A 21958-nucleotide genomic window follows, 5' to 3' on the forward strand; every position below is an offset into this window, starting at 1 on the left:
TGGAAGTGTAGGATTTGCTTTCCCACCCCTCTGCTTGAGTTCTTACATCTGTATGTGTCATCTCTATTTTGCCCCAGACCAGTTCAGATGGGTCAGTTAGTTCTTCACCAGTTGCCTCAAGAAATTCACTCTCCTCAGGTCTTTTCTTTTTTTTTTTGACATGACTCATTTAATTTAATTAATTAATTTATTAAAAAAATTTTTAACATCTTTATTGGAGTATAATTGCTTTACAGTGGTGTGTTAGTTTCTGCTGTATAACAAAGTGAATCAGTTATACATATATGTATGTCCCCATATCTCCTCCCTCTTGTGTCTCCCTCCCACCCACCCTCCCTATCCCACCCCTCTAGGTGGTCACAAAGCACCGAGCTGATCTCCCTGTGCCATGCGGCTGCTTCCCACTAGCTATCTGTTTTACGTTTGGTAGTGTATATATGTCCATGCCACTCTCTCACTTCGTCCCAGCTTACCCTTCCCCCTCCCCGTGTCCTCAAGTCCATTCTCTAGTAGGTCTGTGTCTCCTCAGGTCTTTTGTGGGCTTAGGATTGAATACCTGGGGTTCCTGAAAGGTGTCCCATCACAGAGCACTCAGACTTTCCTCATCTCTCTGCCTTCTCCTCTCTCCCCCTTCCACCTCACCTTCCTCCTTCCTTCCCTCCTTCCTCAACCATCCTGGGAATTCAGCTTCACCCTCTCTTATGTGGAGCAATTCAGTAGTTTTTAGCTCCTACTTGCATACTCAATGCCTAATGCTTCTTCTGTTTCTTTCCTGGAGGCAGAGGCTTTGTTACTTGGTGAAAGAGAAACAGAAAATTATTTGAGCTTTCTATTGTGTTGGTTGTGCACCAAAGAACCAGCATCCCTGTAGGGGAGTTTTGTCTCGTTTATCCAGTCAGCAAACTCCCTCCCTAAAATTAAAATCTCTTTGTCCACCTTGGTAATATGAATAATAGTAGAAAAGTAGACCCTTCTATCAGCCAGAAACTTAACGAAAATATTCTATTTCAGATAATTTACTGAAATGGGTCCTAAACTGATTAAAGTAATACCTAAACTAAACCTAATAACCAAACCCTCATTATACTTTTTAAAAACGTACAAATGTCTAAAATAAGAAAACATGATAGTTGTATCAATAGTGCTATAGTATGGACTATTTCAGAAATAAGTTTGTGGTTAACACTTTTATTCACTTTTTTTTTTAATATATATATATATATTTATTTATTTATTTATGGCTGTGCTGGCTCTTCGTTTCTGTGAGAGGGCTTTCTCTAGTTGCGGCAAGTGGGGGCCACTCCTCATGGCGGTGCGCGGGCCTCTCACTATTGCGGCCTCTCTTGTGGAGCACAGGCGCCAGGCGCGCAGGCTCAGTAATTGTGGCTCACGGGGCCAGCCGCCCCGCGGCATGTGGGATCCTCCCAGACCAGGGCTTGAACCCATGGCCCCTGCATTGGCAGGCAGATTCTCAACCACTGCACCACCAGGGAAGCCCCTATTCACGTTTTTTGTACAGCTAACATAGACAGAAATGTACGAAATATAATTTGAACAAAGAAATTCAAAGAGATAGCTAAGAATTTAGGGGTCACAGAAAATAGCTAAGTTGAGTTTATCTGGATGAAATTTACAGGAGAGAAGAATGATCTGCCTTGAGCACACCCCTAAAACGTAAAGGTCTAGGGAGAAGCACACATGGATGACCCTCCATCTCAACCCTCCCTGCTAATGTCTTCCCTTCTCTTCCCAACCCCAGTTCTCTTATTCATCAAGAAGGGACTTTGGGGTTGCGTGTGGACACCACAGCCTGCAAGCTCTGCCTAAAGCTCCCTACCAATAGCTGCTCTAGGCCCCTCACAGGTGTACAGGCACACACGCCAGCTGTGTGGTTCACCCTTGGGAAAATGGACCTGGGGAAGAGGCCACTACGGGCAATGGAAGCAGACTCAGCACAATAGACACAGGAATTCTTGGGTCCTGGGTACCTGGGCCGTGATCTAGAAGCAGGGATCTGGGCTTTGAGTGGGCATGTCTCCTTGGCCCTGTGGACTTTTCACCCCGTGGGGACAGACCCAACATAAGAGGGACAAAGGAGGGTGAAGAGCAACACTGCCTCGGTCTAAGGGAAACACTGTCCAGTATTCCTTTTTAAATAACTTATAAAAGGTGCAAAAGTCACCAAAAACCAGCCTGGGAACATGATGTCACAGTGTGGGGTTGGGGTGTCTTTTACGTGTATCAGAGAAATTGTTCTCTGCATGTACTCTTACGGAAAAAAAGATTAAGAATAAAGACATGTTTTAGGAAGACAAAATATCAAAATGGATGAAGGGGGTATGTGACCTGGAAGAGGTTGTTAGGACCAGGATAAGTCAGATATAACACACTTTGTTCAGCTCTCGTGTCTTACACAAATTTCTTCTAAATTAGATAATTAGTGTTTATTGCAACTTTGTGCATGACTAGGGCTGCTAGAAAAGGAACTGCAGTAGCAATAGCTAATCAGCATCTGATATTCCCCTAGTGCAGGAATGAGGAAGAGGCGGGGACTTATGTGTATCCAATGAAAAAGAAACTCAAAAGTGGTGTTGGATGTTTGGGGAAAGACTCTCATTCACTCTCTGGATGTAGATAGGAAAGAATGAAGCCCCAGGCATGATTGGCAGCCACCTTCCAACCAAGAGGAGAGTAGGAATTAGAGTGAAGGCAGCAACATGAAAGACAGAGTGACAAGATGGAAGAAACGGGTTTTTAGTGATGAGGTTTAGGTGCCAGGACAAAGCAACGCTGCAGCCTGCATTAGTGCTGGACCTTCAAGCTACATGACCAATAAATACCTTTATTTTAAAAACTAGTTCTGTTAAGTATTCTATGACTTGCAACATAACATGCCCTTGATAATATACCCTTTTTTGAAGTTTAAAAACCCAGGTAATTTCTTCTTTCCTAAAGTATAGTTCCTAATAATAAATCTATGTATAGTTTGAATGATAAATTATCCTTTTCACTTGGAAGAGATGTGCCTAATTATTCATAGAAATGTTAAGTGGTTATGTCTAACAGGAAAAACTCTAAAGATCAGTGAAAAGTAGTGGAAAGAGATAATAGTTCTTACTAACATTCACTTATACTCCCAGCAGGTTTCTGAGTCATGGAGTTCTTAATGCCCCCAATTCAAAGTGGAAAATAGTCTGCTCTTATTTAATAATGTTTTAAAATAAACAGTTAACATTCTATACTTCCTTTATTTTGTCCGATTAAACTTTGAGGTAAACATGACAACCTTCATTTGACAAATGAAGAAACTAAAGCTCAGAGAAGGAAAGTAACTTGTCCAAGATCATACACATACTGAACAGCAAAGATGGAATTTTCTGAATTTAAAATCCACACTCTTAACAGTTGGAGCCAACAAACTGGCTTTGAAGTTGAACTCTACCACAAACACTTCAGTGACCCTGGGCAAAATATCCTTTCTGCGCCTTGGTTTCCTCATTAATAAAATGGAGATAATAATAGTATCCACTTCATAGAATTGCTGTGAGGAATAAGTGAGGTAAACTTAGGACAGTGCCTGGCAGTTAGTAAATGCTAAATACATGTTAGTATTACATACTTCACTCTTCTATTCTCTGCATTGGGCAGAGAAGAAGATCCTGAAAGAAATTCAATTTCTCCTAAATTAACCCCACTGATGCTATTTCATAATTGGGTAATGGTTCCTATGCCCTTGGCAATGTGGCCTAGTATCAAACAGATGGAATTGGGTAAATGTTAAGCTGTTATGATTGTCACAATAAGTTATTTCACTGCAACCTTATTTTTAATGCAAATTTCAAAATCAAGAATGTCATTCAGAGATCAGATCTAATGATACAAGAACAGGCTTTGTGATTTATATTGACTTACTATTTTAGTGGTAAGAAACTTGGAAAAAAAGTAGTCCAAGATGAATACAAAAACCCTAAAGTGGTTGATAGTATGGTGTTTTAGGAACAAAATTCTAAGACCAAGGTTGTCTAACTTGAACTGTAAGTACTGCAGCGTAGTGCTATTTTCTTTTCCCTTTACCAACTGCTGTTCACTGTTTAAGGTGCACCTAAAGTCGCCTATTCAGGGAAGCATTACTTGACCCTTTTGCACCAGGCCAGGCTGTCCTGTGCTCCTCCGCTGTAGTACTTAACAGCATTGTCATTTAACAGATTTTTAGTATAACTTCATATAATGTCCTTATCCACCATAGGCTGAAATTCCACGAGGGCAGAGACAGCATGAATGTCAGTGCTCAGATGGTGCCTTGTACTTAGTAGTAAAGGCTGAAAAAGATTTGTTGAATGGAAGATTGAAGGAATTGGTAAATAAATCAATGAAAACGTTTAAGGTAAGTTTAAAAAAAAATCACCAGATTATATATGCAGTTTAATCAGATCTAATAAATAATATTTTGGTGATCTCATCTATAAAATATAGTGTCTTTTCAACTAAAATGGAAAATAAGTGGACTTGATGATGTCATAATTCATTCAAACACATTTCCCTTGTTGTTGCTTTGTTTTGCAACAGTCTGTGATCAGCTTTCCTTCCTCTCATACCCCTTCCCCCACCAATACCATTTCCTCAACTATTTAGTCTTCCCTCTCCCAATATTACCCTTTAGCAGAATGATAACTAGTATAAACTTTTATAGTAACATGCCTAAATGAAGTCAGGGGGAAAGTGTTTTTTTAAAAAAAATTACTATAATTGCTTTATTTCAAGCCAGCATTACAGTACTTCTTTCAACCAACTTTTTATCCCCTTATAAAAAAGAACTTAAAATTATTATATAAAGAATAGAAATAGCTTTTGTTTCACTTAACAAGTAAAATTGAGTGAAAAGTCCCTTTAAGAGTAAGCTCGTATATAAAAATGCCTGAGAATATATGCATAGAACTCAGGGATGATGTGATTTTACTATATGAAAGATCCTGTATATGAATTGCCAACAGGCACATGAAAAGATGCTCAACATCACTAATCATCAGGGAAATGCAAATCAAAACCACAATGAGATATCGCATCACACCTGTCAGAATGGCTATCATCAAAAAAGACACGAGGGCTTCCCTGGTGGCGCAGTGGTTGAGAGTCCGCCTGCCGGTGCAGCGGACACGGGTTCGTGCCCCGGTCCGCGAGGATCCCACATGCCGCGGAGCGGCTGGGCCCGTGAGCCATGGCCGCTGGGCCTGCGCGTCCGGAGCCTGTGCTCCGCAGTGGGAGGGGCCACAGCGGTGAGAGGCCCGCGTACCGCAAAAAAAAAAAAAAAAAAAAAAAGACACGAGATAACAAAAGCTCATGAGGATGTGGAGAAAAGAGAACACTTGTGCACTGTTGGTGGGACTGTAAATTGGTGCATCCACTATGAAAAACAGTATGGAGGATCCTCAAAAAATTAAAAATAGAACTATCATATGATCCAGCAATTCCACTTCAGGGAATATATACAAAGGAAATGAAAACACTAAATTAAAAAGTTACCTGCACCCCATGTTCACAGCAACATTACTTACAATAGGCAAAACATGGAAACAACCCTAGTGTCCATCCACAGAAGAATGGATAAAGAAGTTATGGTGTATATACATATACAATGGAATATTGTTCAGCCATAATAAACGAGGAAATACTGCCATTTGTGACAACATGGATGGACCTTTAGGGCATTATGTTAAGTGAAATAAGTCAGACAGAGAAAGACAAAAATACTTTATGATCTCACCTTTATGTGGAATCTAATAAAACAAAAAAAAAACAAACACAAACAACAAACTCACAGAAAAAGAGATCAGATTTGTAGTTCCCAGAGGTTGGGGCTTGGAGGTTTTGGGTAGAGTAGGAATTGACGGAAGGTGACCACTTCAGGAAGGTGACCTTTCCCAAAGGTACAAACTTCAGATTATAAGATGCTAAAGATGTAATGTACAACATGATAACTATAGTTACCATTGTTGTATGATGTATATGAAAGTTAAGAGAGTAATCCTAAGAGTTCTCATTATAAGGAGAAATTTTTTTCTTTTTTTTCTTCCATTTCTTTTTATTGTTATCTATATGAGATGGTGAATGTTAACTAAACTTATTGTGGTAGTCATTTCACTATATATGTAAGTAAAAACTTTATGCTATGTACCTAAAAATCATACAGTGATATATGCCAATTATATTTCAATAAAACTGGAAAAAAGAGAAATATCCTGTAATAGGAAAGTGATGATATTTCTTCAAGAAGATAGAAAGCATCCTATTATCGTAGTTACCAGAGAAAACACAGTCATGTATTCTTAGAATTCTAATGTACCTAGTCACTAACTTCAAAAGGCAGAAAAATTAATAAAAATAATTTAACTCTCAACTTTAACCTGCAAAGTATTAAATTGCTGTAAGACAATTTCCCTAAACTATTAATTAATCTGGAATCAAACATCAATCACTTCATTTACTCGCTATATCTTTTCTTAAAGTCTAAAATTGGAAAGTTATAAATATATTGGGTAATAGATCACTGGGTAAATTTACGCTAACTAGCCAGGATATAAGCAGAACTACAACATACTTAAATCCTTCAGGAATTTAATTCAGACATTTTAATGATAAAGTCAAGGTAGCAAAAGGAAAGAGTTCATTTAGTGGTTACAGAAAGTGAATAAGGGATAAAAAATATTGCATTCATTGTATATAGCTCACTGTATAGACTTGAATCAACAGCTTGACCTTTGGAAGTCTGAGAGCTTCCATTTATCTGTTCTCTAAATATACTTGCAATAAAAATGCCATTAGAAGTATGCTGTGAGGATTAATGTCAGTGGAGAACTGTGAGACTCATGGATAAGAGATGAAAAGGAACTCTTAATACCATAGCTATAAACTAATTAAATGTTAATGTTACTTAAAAATCATATAGCTATCTGGGATAGATTCAAGATGATACACTAATATCAATATTTTATTTATATTGTATTTTGAAGTTTTAAATATAATAAACTATAGAAAGTATTTGAAAAATACATGAAACAAGATCATCTGATATTTATCTTTTGCTTTGGAAGCAAAACTATGACTCTGGATCCTCAGAAAAATTCTAGCTTGCTTAGATAAAATAATTTGCTTTTAATCCTGAAACTCTTTAAGATGAATTTTATGGTAACAGAGACAAAGATGTGAGAGCTGCACAAAGTAGACCTTTAACGTGCCCTATCATTACCCCCAGATCTCTTCTCCTATGGCATTTGCACAGTGCTGGGCACTGCTTGCTATTCAAATATATTGTCATAATGATGATTTATTCTTATGTATGCCAATTAAAGTGAAAATGTGAAAAGAGTAGAAAAAAAGCAGGGTTCTAATAACACCTATTAAGAGTTGATATGTATATAGATATATATATACCTATATATATTTAAATACACATAATATATAAATATATATACAAACACAAATTATATACATAATACATATATAAATATATAGAGAAACAAAAATTACAGACAGCAATTTATTTTGTCAAAGGATTCTTTAGTCTAAAAAATGCTTCTACCACAAAATAATTTTAAAGCCCACTTCTCCAGTATCTATGTAGGGTTTAATTGACAAATATTCAGATATACATCTCTTCATATATGCATGTGTGTGTGAGTGTGTGTGTGTGTGTGAGAGAGAGAGGGAGAGAGAGAGAGAGAGAGAGAGAGAGAGAGAGAAAGAATGAAGGGGCACAAATAAAATGTTTATAATACCGCTGAACCAACAAGATCTGTTCATGAGAATTACAGAAATTTTTGTGCCCAGTGCAATTAGTCAGAGGCAAAGAAGGCAACATTTTACTTTTTTAGGTAAGACCTAGTGTTACATTTACCCTAACTGCTTTGGCTATTGGGAAGAAGTCCAAATTATGGAAACAACTGCTTTCAGAACTGGACACAGAGTATGCTAGAAGCTGGTTGAACTGGAAAAGAGACTTGGGTGACTTTTTGTAGATGCACAGTATCTCTTAGAGACTTAGAAATAAATTAGTACAGCTCCTTCTCTCATTCTGCAAATGAAGCCGCCTTGAGCCTAGAGAGGAAAAGGAACTTTCAAAGTGGAAGAGCACAGAATATCTCAACTCCAGGTCAGCGCTCCTACACAACCCCACACTGGTGACTGAGCTTTCGAAATAATGTGAGATGTGTCTTCCTCTTTCTCTTTCCCTTATCTATAGTATTTGTATTCCAACTACTGGGAATGGGGTGCATCAGTGGAGAAAGAGTCAGGGGAGACGAGACAGAAATATTTTACCTTCATGTGTGACTTTGCATCTTCATTTTCTTCCCATCATAAATTCAACTGGCTTCACCTCCTTCTTGAGGGTAAGCCTAGGGCTCATTTGTTGAAATTCTTGAAGTGTGATACTACTACAGATACTTGATAATATTTATTGAGCCCCAACTACATTATGTTCACTTAGATACATTATCTAGTTAATACTGCAAAGTCTATATTAATATCTTACACTGGAGCCTTAGAAACATTTAAGTAACCTGCCCAAAGGAGGACAAGGACTTGAAGCCTTCTCTCTCAGACTGCAAGGACCACATACCACACCACTTCCCACTTTTTAGAGAAGGGTGCTTGGTAGCCCTTGATAGATTGTGATGCCAGAAGGGGCTAGAGTGGAGTTGAATGCCACGTTACTGCTTATGTAAGTCTTTTCTCCCAGTACGATCTGAAGAACTGGAGGACCATTACACAAATAAGAAATATTCAGATTAGCAATCAAGTTGACCAAAATTTAAAGAATAATAATGTAAAAAAAATGTCATCATCAAGTTATTGGCCAAAGCTAATCACCAATTTTGTCAATCTGAATGGATGGGAAATATTTTAGGGGTAGACTAACAAAATATTTGCTTAAACCAGTTTCTTTGTTTTTACAAGAGAGAAATCTTTTTATTTTCTAGTTGTTATTTGCCATGTTTCTGATGGCTTAGAAATCATATTGATCCTTAACCATTACTTGAAAATGATCTTCTAAGCATCAAAAGTACTTCTTTGGAAAAAGTGAAATTGTGATGTGCAAAAAATTTTTTTCTTAAGACAGTTTAAGGACTTCGAGGTGCTTTAAAAAATTATTAATGTCATTGTAAGCTCTCTTTCTGGAAAATAAATTCTAGAGAACCAAGATACATTTCATAGCTCTAAGTATAGAATTATAACTCCATTTTCAACTTTGTTTTTACTGTCTAAATGATCTGCTTTTTCAGTGGACTCATGTTTTTGCACCTTATTGTCCTAAAGATGATGTAACAAGTATTACAAATGTCAGATAATGGCTAGGATTAACACAAAGTTTTAGTTAAGTTCTATGGAGTAGGAAAAAAAAAAATCTTGAACTATATTTTGCTGATACATTCATAAAAGTATGAAATCATTTAGCTTCCCTAGGTTTTACAGAAAACACTTTAAAAATGCTATAAAGATGTATAACAAGACATAAAACTGCAAATATTAACTGTCTATTTCCTTGAAATATAATTTAAACTTGGTGAGTAGGACAAGAAAATGTCACATTCCTTTCTCTTGCTAAGGAAATTGCATATTTCCTTTGCAAAAGTAAAGAATATGCAGTCTTCATAAGCATATATGTGACAGTTTTAAAGTTGTTTTGTTTCAGGCTAAAGGTTTCTATGAATTTTCATGATTGTCTCAAAGTTGGAAAAAGAAAAGAAACAAAGAGAAAGCAAAACATTAACCTTTGGCATACAAGTTTTGTTTTTCACCAAATGTTAAAAACAGCATTTATGTTATATGCATATGTTGTCCTTTCTGAATATTATCTTGAGTTACAGAATTTTCAAATTCTTCATAGAATGAATACACTTTCAAATTTTTGCTTATGTTTCCCTCCATAAGCTGCAATATTCTAAATAGAAAGTTAATCTTCTGTCTTTACCAGGATTTGTGAAGCAAATGGATATACATTTTACTAAGTGGAAAATAGGGCTGTGACACGGGCATTTAACTACTGATGAGAGCCCAGTATTTGATTTGTGGACCACAGGCTACCATAAGATTTGGTTGACAACACTAATTTCACTTGGGAATCGAGAAATTCTGGAAAAAGAGAGTCTCTTAAAACATAGGTCAAGGGACTTCCCTGGTGGCGCAATGGTTAAGAATCCACCTGCCAATGCAGGGGACACGGGTTCGAGCCCTGGTCTAGGAAGATCCCACACGCCGCAGAGCAACAAAGCCTGTGTGCCACAACTACTGAGCCTGCGCTCTAGAGCCCACAAGCCACAACTACTGAGCCCGCACACCTAGAGCCCGTGCTCCACCACAAGAGAAGTCACCGCAATGAGAAGCCCGCGTACCGCAACGAAGAGTAGCCCCCGCTCACTGCAACTAGAGAAAGCCTGCGCGCAGCAATGAAGACCCAACGCAGCCAAAAATAAATGAATAAATAAAAATTAAAAAAAAACAAAAACGTAGGTCAATCAAATTTCCAGAATTTCACTAAAATGAGGTGAAGGAAAAGTTTAATAGTAATATCACACATGGTCATAAGGGCTTTATGCCTATTTCCTCATTTAAGCCTCACATTAACCTGATTAGGTAGGAATTGCTACTGTGTCCCTTTTACAAATGAGGAAACTGAGGCCAGAGAATTCAAGGACTTTGCCAAAATTCACACGGTCTCTAAGTGGCAGACCCATGTTCTTAGCCACTCAGTAGGTTTTAAATTGTTATTGTTTATGCCTCATTGGAGAAGAAAGTGTGGACAACATGGGAGAGGTCACAAGGAAGTCTGCAAGGGTTGGGCTCCTTATGATTTCAGAACTCAATTCAGAGGGCATGGATTTAAAGTCCTCTGGGAAGACAAGCTGATGAGTCACAGGATTTCAAAGGGCCAGTCCAAAAGCTCTGAGGGAGACAGGAAAGTCCCTAGCTCAGCTCTTTGGCTCCTGGTAGATGGGCCCAGATAGCGGCTTTGGTAGCCACCACAATGGCTTTCTGGTCTCTGTAGAGGTTCCAGATTGAAGAGCAAATCAGCAGTGTTGAGGAGCACAGACTATCAGATCCACCTGTGGGATACAGCTAGCTGCTTTGTCCAGCTGCAAGTGTGTTGCAGGAATAAATGTACACAGGCACATAGATATGTCTATGTAGAGCTGTGGGTTCTTTTTTACTTACATTTTTTCCCTTCATTATTAACAGTACAATAAAAGTGTACTCCCAGAGCTTAGCAAGGCTAACTCCTAATTTTGCTTAACAGTAAAAAAAGCTTGCTCCTGGGCTTCCCTGGTGGTGCAGTGGTTGAGAGTCTGCCTGCCGATTCAGGGGACACGGGTTCGTGCCCCGGTCTGGGAAGATCCCACATGCCGCGGAGCGGCTGAGCCCGTGAGCCATGGCCGCTGAGCCTGCATGTCCGGAGCCTGTGCTCCGCAACGGGAGAGGCCACAGCAGTGAGAGGCCCGCGTACCACAAAAAAAAAAGAAAAAAAAAAGCTTGCTCCTGAATTCACAAGATTCCAATAGGGTCCCTCTGTAGGAATAACTTTTGTTAATGAAAGAAATAATGTATATTAGCCTGCCATAACAAGAATAAACCAAAGTGCATTTTATCACAATTAATGTTAAACACAGCATTTTTTGTACTCCAAATATATTTATGAGAAACATACAGTTGTGTCTCATACATATCAAAATAAAATGGAAATTTTTCTAAGAGTTTCTGGCTATTTAATGCACTAGTTTAAAAATTAAACTAATTTGATCATTTGCCCCATAATATTCCTATATTTCAAAAGTATATGTAATATTTTTATGAGCACATAAACTTATTACCAACATTACTGACTAGAAAAACTTTGTGATTTTAATCCTCTCCAAATGATCAAAAGTAGTATATTCTATAGAACTCACCTTTTGCCCATTCATCCCTGGAATTCCAGATGCTCCAACAGAACCCTAAGGAGACACATGATTGAAATAAATTGATATCATAATCAGAAAATATTTCAATTCTAAATTTATATTGTATTAGTTATGTCAGCCATAACTTTACCTTGCTAAAAACATGTCTGGGAGGCTATGTTTTTCAGATCTTATCTACTGTGTTCAAATATACAATAATGTAAACAGATTCATCAAGCTTTTCCAAAAACCATTAAGTTAAATTTAACCACGTTTGTAAATATCTACTTATTGCTAATATGATTTTAAAGAAATTCACATCATAAATTGAGATTTAGAGCTATCAGAAGGCCACATAGCTCTAAATTTGGGTGCTTTTAATAAACATGGCATGAACATATATACACTACCAAATGTAAAATAGATAGCTAGTGGGAAGCAGCCACATGACACAGGGAGATCAGCTCGGTGCTTTGTGTCCACCTAGAGGGGTGGGATAGGGAGGGTGGGAGGGAGATGCAAGAGGGAGGAGATATGGGGATATATGTATATGTATAGCTGATTTACTTTGTTATAAAGCAGAAACTACCACACCATGTAAAACAATTATACTCCAATAAAGATGTTATAAATAAATAAAAAAATATGTAAACACACACACACACACACACACACACAAAAGAATTAAACTCACTGGGGCTTCCCTGGTGGCTCAGTGGATAAGACTCTGTGCTCCCAATGCAGGGAGCCCGGCTTCGATCCCTGGTCAGGGAACTAGATCCCATATGCATGCTGCAACTACGAGTTTGCATGCTGCAACTAAGGAGCCTGACTGCCGCAACCAGTGAGCCCTGGAGCCACAACTAAGGAGCCCACCTGCTGCAGCTAAGACCCAGGGCAACCAAATAAATAAACAAATATTTTTAAAAAATTAAATATGCTTAGTTTCATCTGGAAAAATCCTAGCAGTAGCAGTAACTCCTGAATTTCATGAAATTAAATAACATAAAATGAAAGGTAATTAAAATAACACCCACTTGCTCCACAGTTAGACAAATAAGGGACCCATGTTGTAAACTCAAATTTGTTGTATCTGAAAGCATTTCCCCAAGACTATCAGGGATTGTTTTTAAACCACATGAGTGTGAATACATCTTCCAAAGTAGACTAGAAAGGATGTTGCAAATGGTAAACACCAGCTAGGAACAACACAACTTCTACACATAAAATTATCTTAAGTGTGTGTGTGTATGTGTGTATGTGCATGCACACTTGGAAGTGTGCACACATGCACTGGGGTGATTACAATGGTTGGACATAGGTGGTTGAACTGAGAATAAGAAAGCTAATTACTACCTGAGAAAATCTGACATTTAACTGGATACAGAAACATTAACAAATATTTTCAAATAGTGATTTCCCTTCACACACCTTCCTTTGAGGCTCTGTAGAAACCATGTTTAAATAGAATGTGCTTATTTTTTGTTTAGCACTAGAAAACAGATTTTTCTTAGTAGCTATATAATATTAAATTTCTTTAAGAATAATGGAAAAAAATTAAAATAGTAATTATAAATCTAAAACTGCTCTAAAAATAAAGTTTATTAAAAATATAGTCATTACATGCAAAACAAATTGAGATAGCAAGTTCCTTAGTGCTTTCTTGGTGATTATATTGAGTGGCTCATTAAAGGACTTCCCAAAGCCTGAGGCAGTAATTTCATCCTGGTCGCATGTGGATTAGGGTAGCTTTACAATTTCACACCATACTTAATAGAGACATTATTGCTAAGGACAAATTGTTCCTATACACAAGTTGTCTCACAACGCATTGGCTTTCACTTGGTTTGTGGGATTATGTTTCAACAGATGACACATGCCCAAGCTTGGGGGATAAAACATCTCTAACTTTGATGGATTCCAAAGATAAAGAATAATCACTTTTCCACCTGTTGTAATACAATTATTTTCTTTAGTTTTCTGCAGGTTAAATATCCTTTTTTGTCATCTTTATGGGGTGGGAGGTGTGATAGGGAATGGGGACTTAGTGATATTTTATTGGCAAAGGGCCATCGACCTGCTACTGATGTATTGATGTAATTTTAGAAGTGCTAGACTTTCTCCATCAGAATGTAAAGGGTCAATTCTGATGGCTCTGGATAACGTTGAAATGACAATCAGGAAGCCAGTTTTTGGGCTACCTCAGCAAAGGAAGACACTAGTGGACCACTTAAATATAGCCACCAAGCAACAAGAATATCCTTTGTTCTGGTCTAACAGTCATTTAACAATCACATATTTGTGCAAGACCATGCAATTAATTTTCAATGTCTTATGGCCCTTCACATTCTAAGTTTTCTCATGATGTTTTACAAGGATTTGAATTAAAACCTCAATAACCTACAAGTTTGGCAAACAGCTTAAAAAGAGTCTGCTCTGGATATATTGACTTTTCTATATTGGAGTCAATTAGAAATCTAATGGCTAACATTACATGACTGTATTTTTAGAAAGCAGAATGCACAAACCAGACTGCTTTGGCATGACTTACAGTAGCTAATTCCATTCACTTCTCTGACTAGCCATCAGGCGATGGCAGTATAATTACCTTCACAGTATTATTTATACTCTACCTTTTGTCCTGGAGGCCCCAGAGGACCCTAAGAAAAGAAAAACAATTCAATAAACATAATATTGCAACCATTTAAACTTAAATGACTGATTAAAACTGTCCTATTCTGTAAGGTTCTATTGATATTTGTCATGCTGAAATATGCTGATGTTTTGTACATCAAGGAAAATGAAAATTTTCGGTTGGAAGTGCACAATGGGTCTTTTCTTCTCTCTTGTTCTCTTTTGAAGAACATGAAGCATATGCAGTAGGATTCTGATTTTTTCCTTTAATAAAAAGGATCACAGGGCCTCCCTGGTGGCGCAGTGGTTGAGAGTCCGCCTGCCGATGCAGGGGATACGGGTTCGTGCCCCGGTCTGGGAGGATCCCATATGCTGCGGAGCGGCTGGGCCCGTGAGCCGTGGCCGCTGGGCCTGCGCGTCCGGAGCCTGTGCTCCGCAACGGGAGAGGCCACAACAGTGAGAGGCCCACATAACGCAAAAAGGAAAAAAAAAAAAAAAAAAGGATCACAACATTGTAAATCAACTATATTTAAACTAAAATGAAACAGAAAGAATCTTTGCCATTCCAGAGCATCTGTTTCTTCAGATACCTGAAAATCTATCACATCAGCCTCATATAGAAGGCTGGAGATGTTGCTACTAGAAGCACTTAAAATGCAATGCAGTTCTCAGCACACTGACACATTCTATGACATCTGCATCTGCAAAACTTCAGGAAGCAGATTTGCAAAGGAAATCATTGAATGGCATTACAAAGAAACATGTTTTGCTCTATTCTTTCTCTTATGAAATGTGGCCAATTGACCTGCACAAAAACTTGTTTACAAACTAGGCCATGCCAAGGTCAGTTGTGGCGTGTAGTGTCCACCAGAAAAGGGAACAAAAGATGCTGTCCGCTGTTGCATAAACTATGACACCGGGGCAGGTGAGGAGAGGAGAAGAAATATAATATTTAGGAAGATGAATGGGAATATTTACATTTAAAATGGAAATGTGGCAATTCTGAGATTTAGCAATTTTTTGACCACAAAGTCAGTGTTGGAATTCTGTTGGCTTTATTTAGAGTGAGGCATGCTGTGGGATGGTAGAAAAGAGCACAAAGAGAGCTGTAATTCTGACTTTTGATGTCTATTTTTAAATAAAAATATTAAGCACTTTTCTTCCAATTCTTTAAAAATACTTTTAACTTCAGTATATTTTAACAAAGTTACAGGTACTCTATCATTCCATGTAAAAAGCTCTTTATTCCATTACACTAAACTAATGGCTAGCTTATTTTTAATGTGTGACATTTCAGTTAATCAGCATCTTACATTCAGACTGTAACATAAAAAAAGGACTAGAGTGGTAATTAGAGGAAGAATTGGTCATGCATAATTTTTTAATTAAAAATACACAATGTTTAGGAACATTCAGAGAATCTGTTCCTCATAAATTATTTTGTAATCCTCACAGGAAGACTAACAATTTCCTCATATAATCAGCTTTAGGTTACTGAAAGTGCACTGTGCAATATCACCTTTATAGATTCCATTTTTAAAATGTAGGATGTAGTTTTATTGACTCAGTGACACTAAAGGCAAGGACATCGAATGTTAGACATATGAAAAAAATAATACTGGCCTACAAGCCTAGGAACTGCAAGAAAGTGAATTCTTTTCTTTTTTCCTTTTGATTACAAAAAATTTAAAACATAATAAAGGGTAGGGAGAGTAATATAATGTACACCCATGTATCCATCACTTATATATAACAATTGTTAATATTTTGCCATATATATTCCTTTTCAATTTACTCAACCTTCTTAATGAGCTTGTTATCTCATCTATCTGTGTGGTCTGACTTTCTCTCCGCTTATCTCACTCCTTCAATTTAAAATTCTCCCTGTCTTAGATTTTGCAGAGAAAACAGAGGCTCTCAGGCATGAATTCCCCCAACATCATGTCTCTCATCAACTCAAACCCATGTGGCCCTCCTTACTATATCAGAGGAGGAAGATGCTCTCCTCCCACTGGGCAAATGCATCCAGTAGACTCTGGAATCCATCCTTGCCTTCGCCCTCAGGGCTCTTTCTCAATCAATTATCCCTGCATCTGTATCAGAGCCTCCCACTCTGCACTGGTTCCTTCCCCTTAGCACATAAACATGTGTAATCATTTCCTTACTTGGGTAAATTGTTTGGGAAGTGAATGTTAATGCTAAGTAAAGGCAGAATTTGGAAGCTGTAGTGATAGGAGATCTGAGAGTGAAGAAAAGACTTGGGTTTTATCATTGCCTATGATTCCATTTTTCCTAGTGTCTCCAGAGTATTTCACTTTTTAAAATGTTGATGTTAGAAAGGAAATCATATAACAAAAAGTACATTAATTCAATGTTTAGACTGAGAATGTATATGTTCAATGCAAACAGGTTTGTTTCCCACTATAAACCTAACTGCCACTTGAAAAAATATTGTTGACTAAACTTGGGCATTTCCTTACATTGATATATAACCCTGGAAGGGAATATTTCAGATTAAAATAAGAGCAAATTTTAAACCAAATGTTTTAACTAGAGATGAACATATCTGGTATTTTCTAATCTGATCTTTGCTGCATGATCACAGTAAGTCAGAGATTTAGAAAGATTACTCACAACTTTGAAATCTATGAAATTATATTAGTTGTATATTTTAACACAATAGTTAATAAAAGTCAAAGGATGGCTATAAATATAGTATTTTTATCACTGTTAGAAAACTACTGTCATTTTTGCTAAACTCCAAAAATAAAAGCAGTTTTTAAGACAATATTAATTTTGAATTGTGAATACATATCTTATAAATTTTCATAACTATGTTGCCAAGGATATATCCTCAGCTACCAAAAATGTGCATATACTCCTTTGATCTCGCTGGCAGGAAAAATGGTAACAAGCCAAAGATAGTGTCATTGTTTTAGAGAGGAACTGGGAAAAAGCAATGTTGAATATAAGGCACAGACATACATTCGAGTAAGTACACACACACACAAATAGCTATTTTGATCAATATTTTGCTCATGTATATATTTTTTGAGCATTCTCTGATTAATAATCCCATTATATATCTGTGACAGTGTGGTCATAAATTTAAGCTTACAAATGAAAGCTTCACTGATCAAAAATTGATTTTGAAGTTAGGGTATGCTACTACCAGTTGGTTAAGATGTCTACATTTGAGTAGTTTTGTAGTTTGTAGTACAAATACAAATTTATAAAGTAATGGGCAAATGTCATAGAACCATTGACTGACTTATCTAATCTTTCTTAAACTTACTTATATTCTCAGCCTGAATAATGACTTGGATGAAGAATGTCATATATTCATTATTCACTTGTCAAGCTAGTGTATCTTATTATTCCTAAAATTAAAACTAGTTGTTCTAGTATTCTAAGATTTCTAAAATAATTCCATTATTGTTATCCCCATGTCTTAAAAAGTTTGAATCAAATAGTCTTCCAAACCAAAGAGTCAATCTTTTTAGTCCATTTTTATCAATCAATGAATTGTTCCTTTCTTAGGTATTTTCTTGGCGGGCACTTTTATATTTGCATATACTTTGCAGACGACCAATTAAGATGAGAATAATCTGGTCTCTTTTATTTTCTGCAATCATTTCTTTGTATATGTCTCAAGATTGGAAACTGTGTAATATACAGAATCTTAACATGTTAAACTATATTTCTTTAAGTTTAACTCCAGAATTGTTAAACTATAATTTAAACCTTAAAATGTACTCATTTCAATATAGGCTCTGGGTGATGTAGAATGTATTAACTTTTTTCATTAAAGGATTTTGCACAATGGACATAACCTTATTCAAAAGATAAGAACCAAATAAGCCACTGAAAAATTCTAAGTGTGGAGTAATGACATCACTTATCTGCAGATAAATGTTTACACCTAATTTTCATGGTCTTTCAGAAAAGACTATGGAGAGCTATGAAAACTTAAAAGTTATAAACGGGTAGGAAATTACACAGTGCACTGATTTTCTTTCCTGTTTTCCCCACCCCCACTAGATTCCATTTTTAAAGATTATGTAAAATATTATGTAGAATATGGCAGTCAAGTAAGTTAAAGAAATACTGTAGTTCCCAGTTGGTCATTGCCTTTACTAAAGGCGCGTTACTCGGGCCTGAGAGTGATCATTTATTCCTCCGGCTCCGGGTCCACCAGATACTATACTTACCCAGGAACATTCTCCAGTCTGCCCTCTTTTTCAGCTGCATTGCCATGCTCTTGTTCAACCCGCTTCTCTCTCACCTAAGCTACTGTGACACCCATCCAAAAGTCACTGTGTTTTCAGTCTTCTTCAACCCTTTCTACACAGTGCTGCCCGAGGGAGCTTTCTAAAAGGCTTACAGGTTTCTACCTTGCCTCAGCTGAAAAATCCTTCCATGGCTTTCCATGGATTTTGAGAGAAAAGTTCAAGCTTTTGTAACAGTTGTAGTTTGCCACATAAGCCATGCTTCCTCATCTCTACACCTCTGCACCTCTGGTTGTCTGCTCCTTTAATGGGCTTCTTCTCTCTGGTCCTGTCTCTTTCACTCATTCCATAATTCAGGGCTCAGTGCCTCCACCCTTGGGGCTAGGTCCCCTTCTTTTGTTTTCCAAAGCACCCCTATGACAGCACTTCTTTCCCAGAATTTACCAACAATGTTGCGATTGTCAGGTTACTTCTTTCTTCACTCTACATGTCTTTTATCATACACAGAAGCCAGCACAGTAATTGCTCAGTGAATCCTTTTGGGTTCATTCATGAATTCATCCACTTAGCAGTTTTTTGAATGCCCATTGAGTGTGAGGCAATGTTCTAGGCACTGGGGATACAGTAGTGAACAAAATTAATAAAAATGCATGCCTTCCTGGACTGCGTAGTCTAGTGAATGGAAAAAGACAGTAAAAAAAATAAACAAAGAAAATATAAAGTTGTGTCGGGGTAAGTGTTAAAGCAAATAGGGCGGGTAGCGATTGGGAGGAGTGGATGTGGAGGCATTTTAACTTGGGGGTCAGTGAAGGCCTAGGATAAAGTGACTTTTGGATAGAGCCCTGAAAGAGGTCAGGCAAGACAGTCATGCACGTAGAAGGAGGAAGAATGTTCCAGGCAAGGGAATAGTAAGTACAAGGCCAAGAAGTGGGCATATGCTCAGTGTGTTCAAAGAACACGGAGGAGGCAATAGGTAGGTAGTAGAAGATGGGGCTCTGGAGGAGGGAGATCACATGTGTATGGCCTTGTAGGTTCTTGTAAGCACAATGGTGCTTACTTTGAGTTGATAAAAATTATAGGAATGGACTTCTTTGGTGGCACAGTGGTTGAGAGTCCGCCTGCCAATGCAGGGGACACGGATTCGTGCCCCAGTCCGGGAAGATCCCACATGCCGCGGAGTGGCTAGGCCCGTGAGCCATGGCCGCTAAGCCTGCACGTCTGGAGCCTGTGCTCCGCAACGGAGAGGCCACAACAGTGAGAGGCCCACGTACCGAAAAACAAACAAACAAACAAACAAATAAATAAAAATTATAGGAATGAATGATGGACACATAGAGTAAACCAAGTTTTCCCTTATACCTTAGACAATAGTATCTCAAGATAAGAATGACAAGATTTTTCTCTCAAGTTCACCCAAGTCATTCTAATGCTACTGGCCTATTCTTTTTTTTTTAATTTTTAATTTTAAAAAATTTTTGGCTGCATTGGGTCTTTGTTGCTGCACGCGGGCTTTCTCTAGTTGCGGCGAGCAGGGGCTCCTCTTGGTTGCGGTGCGCGGGCTTCTCATTGCGGTGGCTTCTCTTGTTGCAGAGAACCGGCTCTAGGCGTGCGAGCTTCAGTAGTTATGGCACGTGGGCTTCAGCAGTTGTGGCACGCGGGCTTGGTTGCTCCACGGCATGTGGGATCTTCCAGACCAGGGATCGAACCTGTGTCCCCTGCATTGGCAGGCGGATTCTTAACCACTGCACCACCAGGGACGTCCCTGGCCTATTCTTACAGCCTCTAGATTACCTCTAAGTGCAAGAGCATGTGGAGGAATTCAATTCATGTCTTCTATTTTAAAACCGCAAAGCAAAAATCATCTTGATTACATGGTCTCATTGACACGGAGAGTGTCATGGATGTGGATGTAGGTCTAAGGTCTCTAATGCATATCAAAAGCCATCATGCAAACAGTAAGTAGAATTATCAACCCATGTTAATCTTCAAAGCAGGCAGTTAAGAAATGGATGTTTCTATAACCATTATGCATTGGCTGCACTTTCCAGCTTGTAAAAATAACATTTTTAATTAAAACGTCTTTTGTTTGATAGATCATGGAATGGAAAAAAATTAATGAATTTTCCTGACTACTGATGTTAGCACAAATTTGATTGAGGTATTAATTACTTAAACAGAATGCAGAGTTTCTAAATGATGTGCTCTAGGATGCCTCTTGGGAGGTGTTTTAAGGCAAGTTCTGGTTGCCTGCTATTAGGAAATGATGTTCTGTGTGAGCAGGGGGCGGACATAGTTCCTGTTCTGTCCCTGATGGCTAACAGTAAAATTCAAAGCTCTAAAAGTTGCTGGTCATTTCTGGATGCAAGAATATACAACTAGCTTCTGTAATAAAAAAACGGAGGGAACAAAAAAGTGGTGGTCCATCTGTGAAGGGGAGAATAAAAGCCCCAATCTCTTAAGCCATTTAAAATTATTTCCTTTTTGAGTTAAGAATTTTTCCAAGATTTAATAAAAGTTAGGTAAAATGAAGAAAATACTTTTTAAAGTCTGTTTCCACGGGGGAAAATGATAACACATATAATCTAATTTATTGGAGTCATAAAATGTTAGTATCAGATTTTCTCAAGGGTTTGGTGCAAGAGACTTTAATTATAACCTTTTGAAAGCTATTAACCTGGTCACAAGATCAGAAAATACAACTTGGTTTATAAAGGGTAAGAGGAAATTTGAAATAAATAATTGAAATTTGTCTTACTTAAGAAGGATTCATTTAAGATGTACTTATATAAAATTCCATGTTCTCCTTGTATGTTTGATGAAAGAGGGTCAAGAAACATAAACTCTAGCCACTATTATACGTGAGTCTGGAGTATAATTCAAATGATGTTTTACAAGATTCAGACTCCATAGCTTAAGTGTGTGGAAATGCCAAACGAGAAACTTTGGGGAAATGTTTAGAATGTAAGAGAGTATGCTGATATGTTTTCAGTGTAAAAGCCAATGATTTAGCTGAACTGGGTATGAAGGAACATAGCATAAACAAGAAAAGAGCAGGACAGAGCTGAGATGGGAGAGCCTCATCTCTTGTTTCGAGTCCTCCATGGACTCTGTTTTCCGTCACATTGAATCATCTTTCCCAAGCAGTTTCCCATTAGCCTTCATGTA

At 37.7% G+C, this 21958-nt stretch overlaps 1 protein-coding gene across 1 annotated transcript in view; it reads right to left on the bottom strand.

The window, feature by feature from the left end:
- The window catches only part of COL25A1 (collagen type XXV alpha 1 chain), a 482146-nt gene that overhangs the window by 83461 nt on the left and 376727 nt on the right, over window positions 1–21958 (bottom strand). The window contains exons 11-12 of the mRNA XM_060088451.1: window positions 14564–14590; window positions 11940–11984 (exon numbers count right to left, since the gene is read on the bottom strand). Coding sequence (XP_059944434.1) covers window positions 11940–11984; window positions 14564–14590 — 72 coding nt within the window. The remainder of the gene's footprint in view (window positions 1–11939; window positions 11985–14563; window positions 14591–21958) is intronic.

This window comes from Mesoplodon densirostris, chromosome 1 (assembly GCF_025265405.1).
Source record: "Mesoplodon densirostris isolate mMesDen1 chromosome 1, mMesDen1 primary haplotype, whole genome shotgun sequence".
Classification (NCBI taxonomy): Eukaryota; Metazoa; Chordata; class Mammalia; order Artiodactyla; family Ziphiidae; genus Mesoplodon; species Mesoplodon densirostris.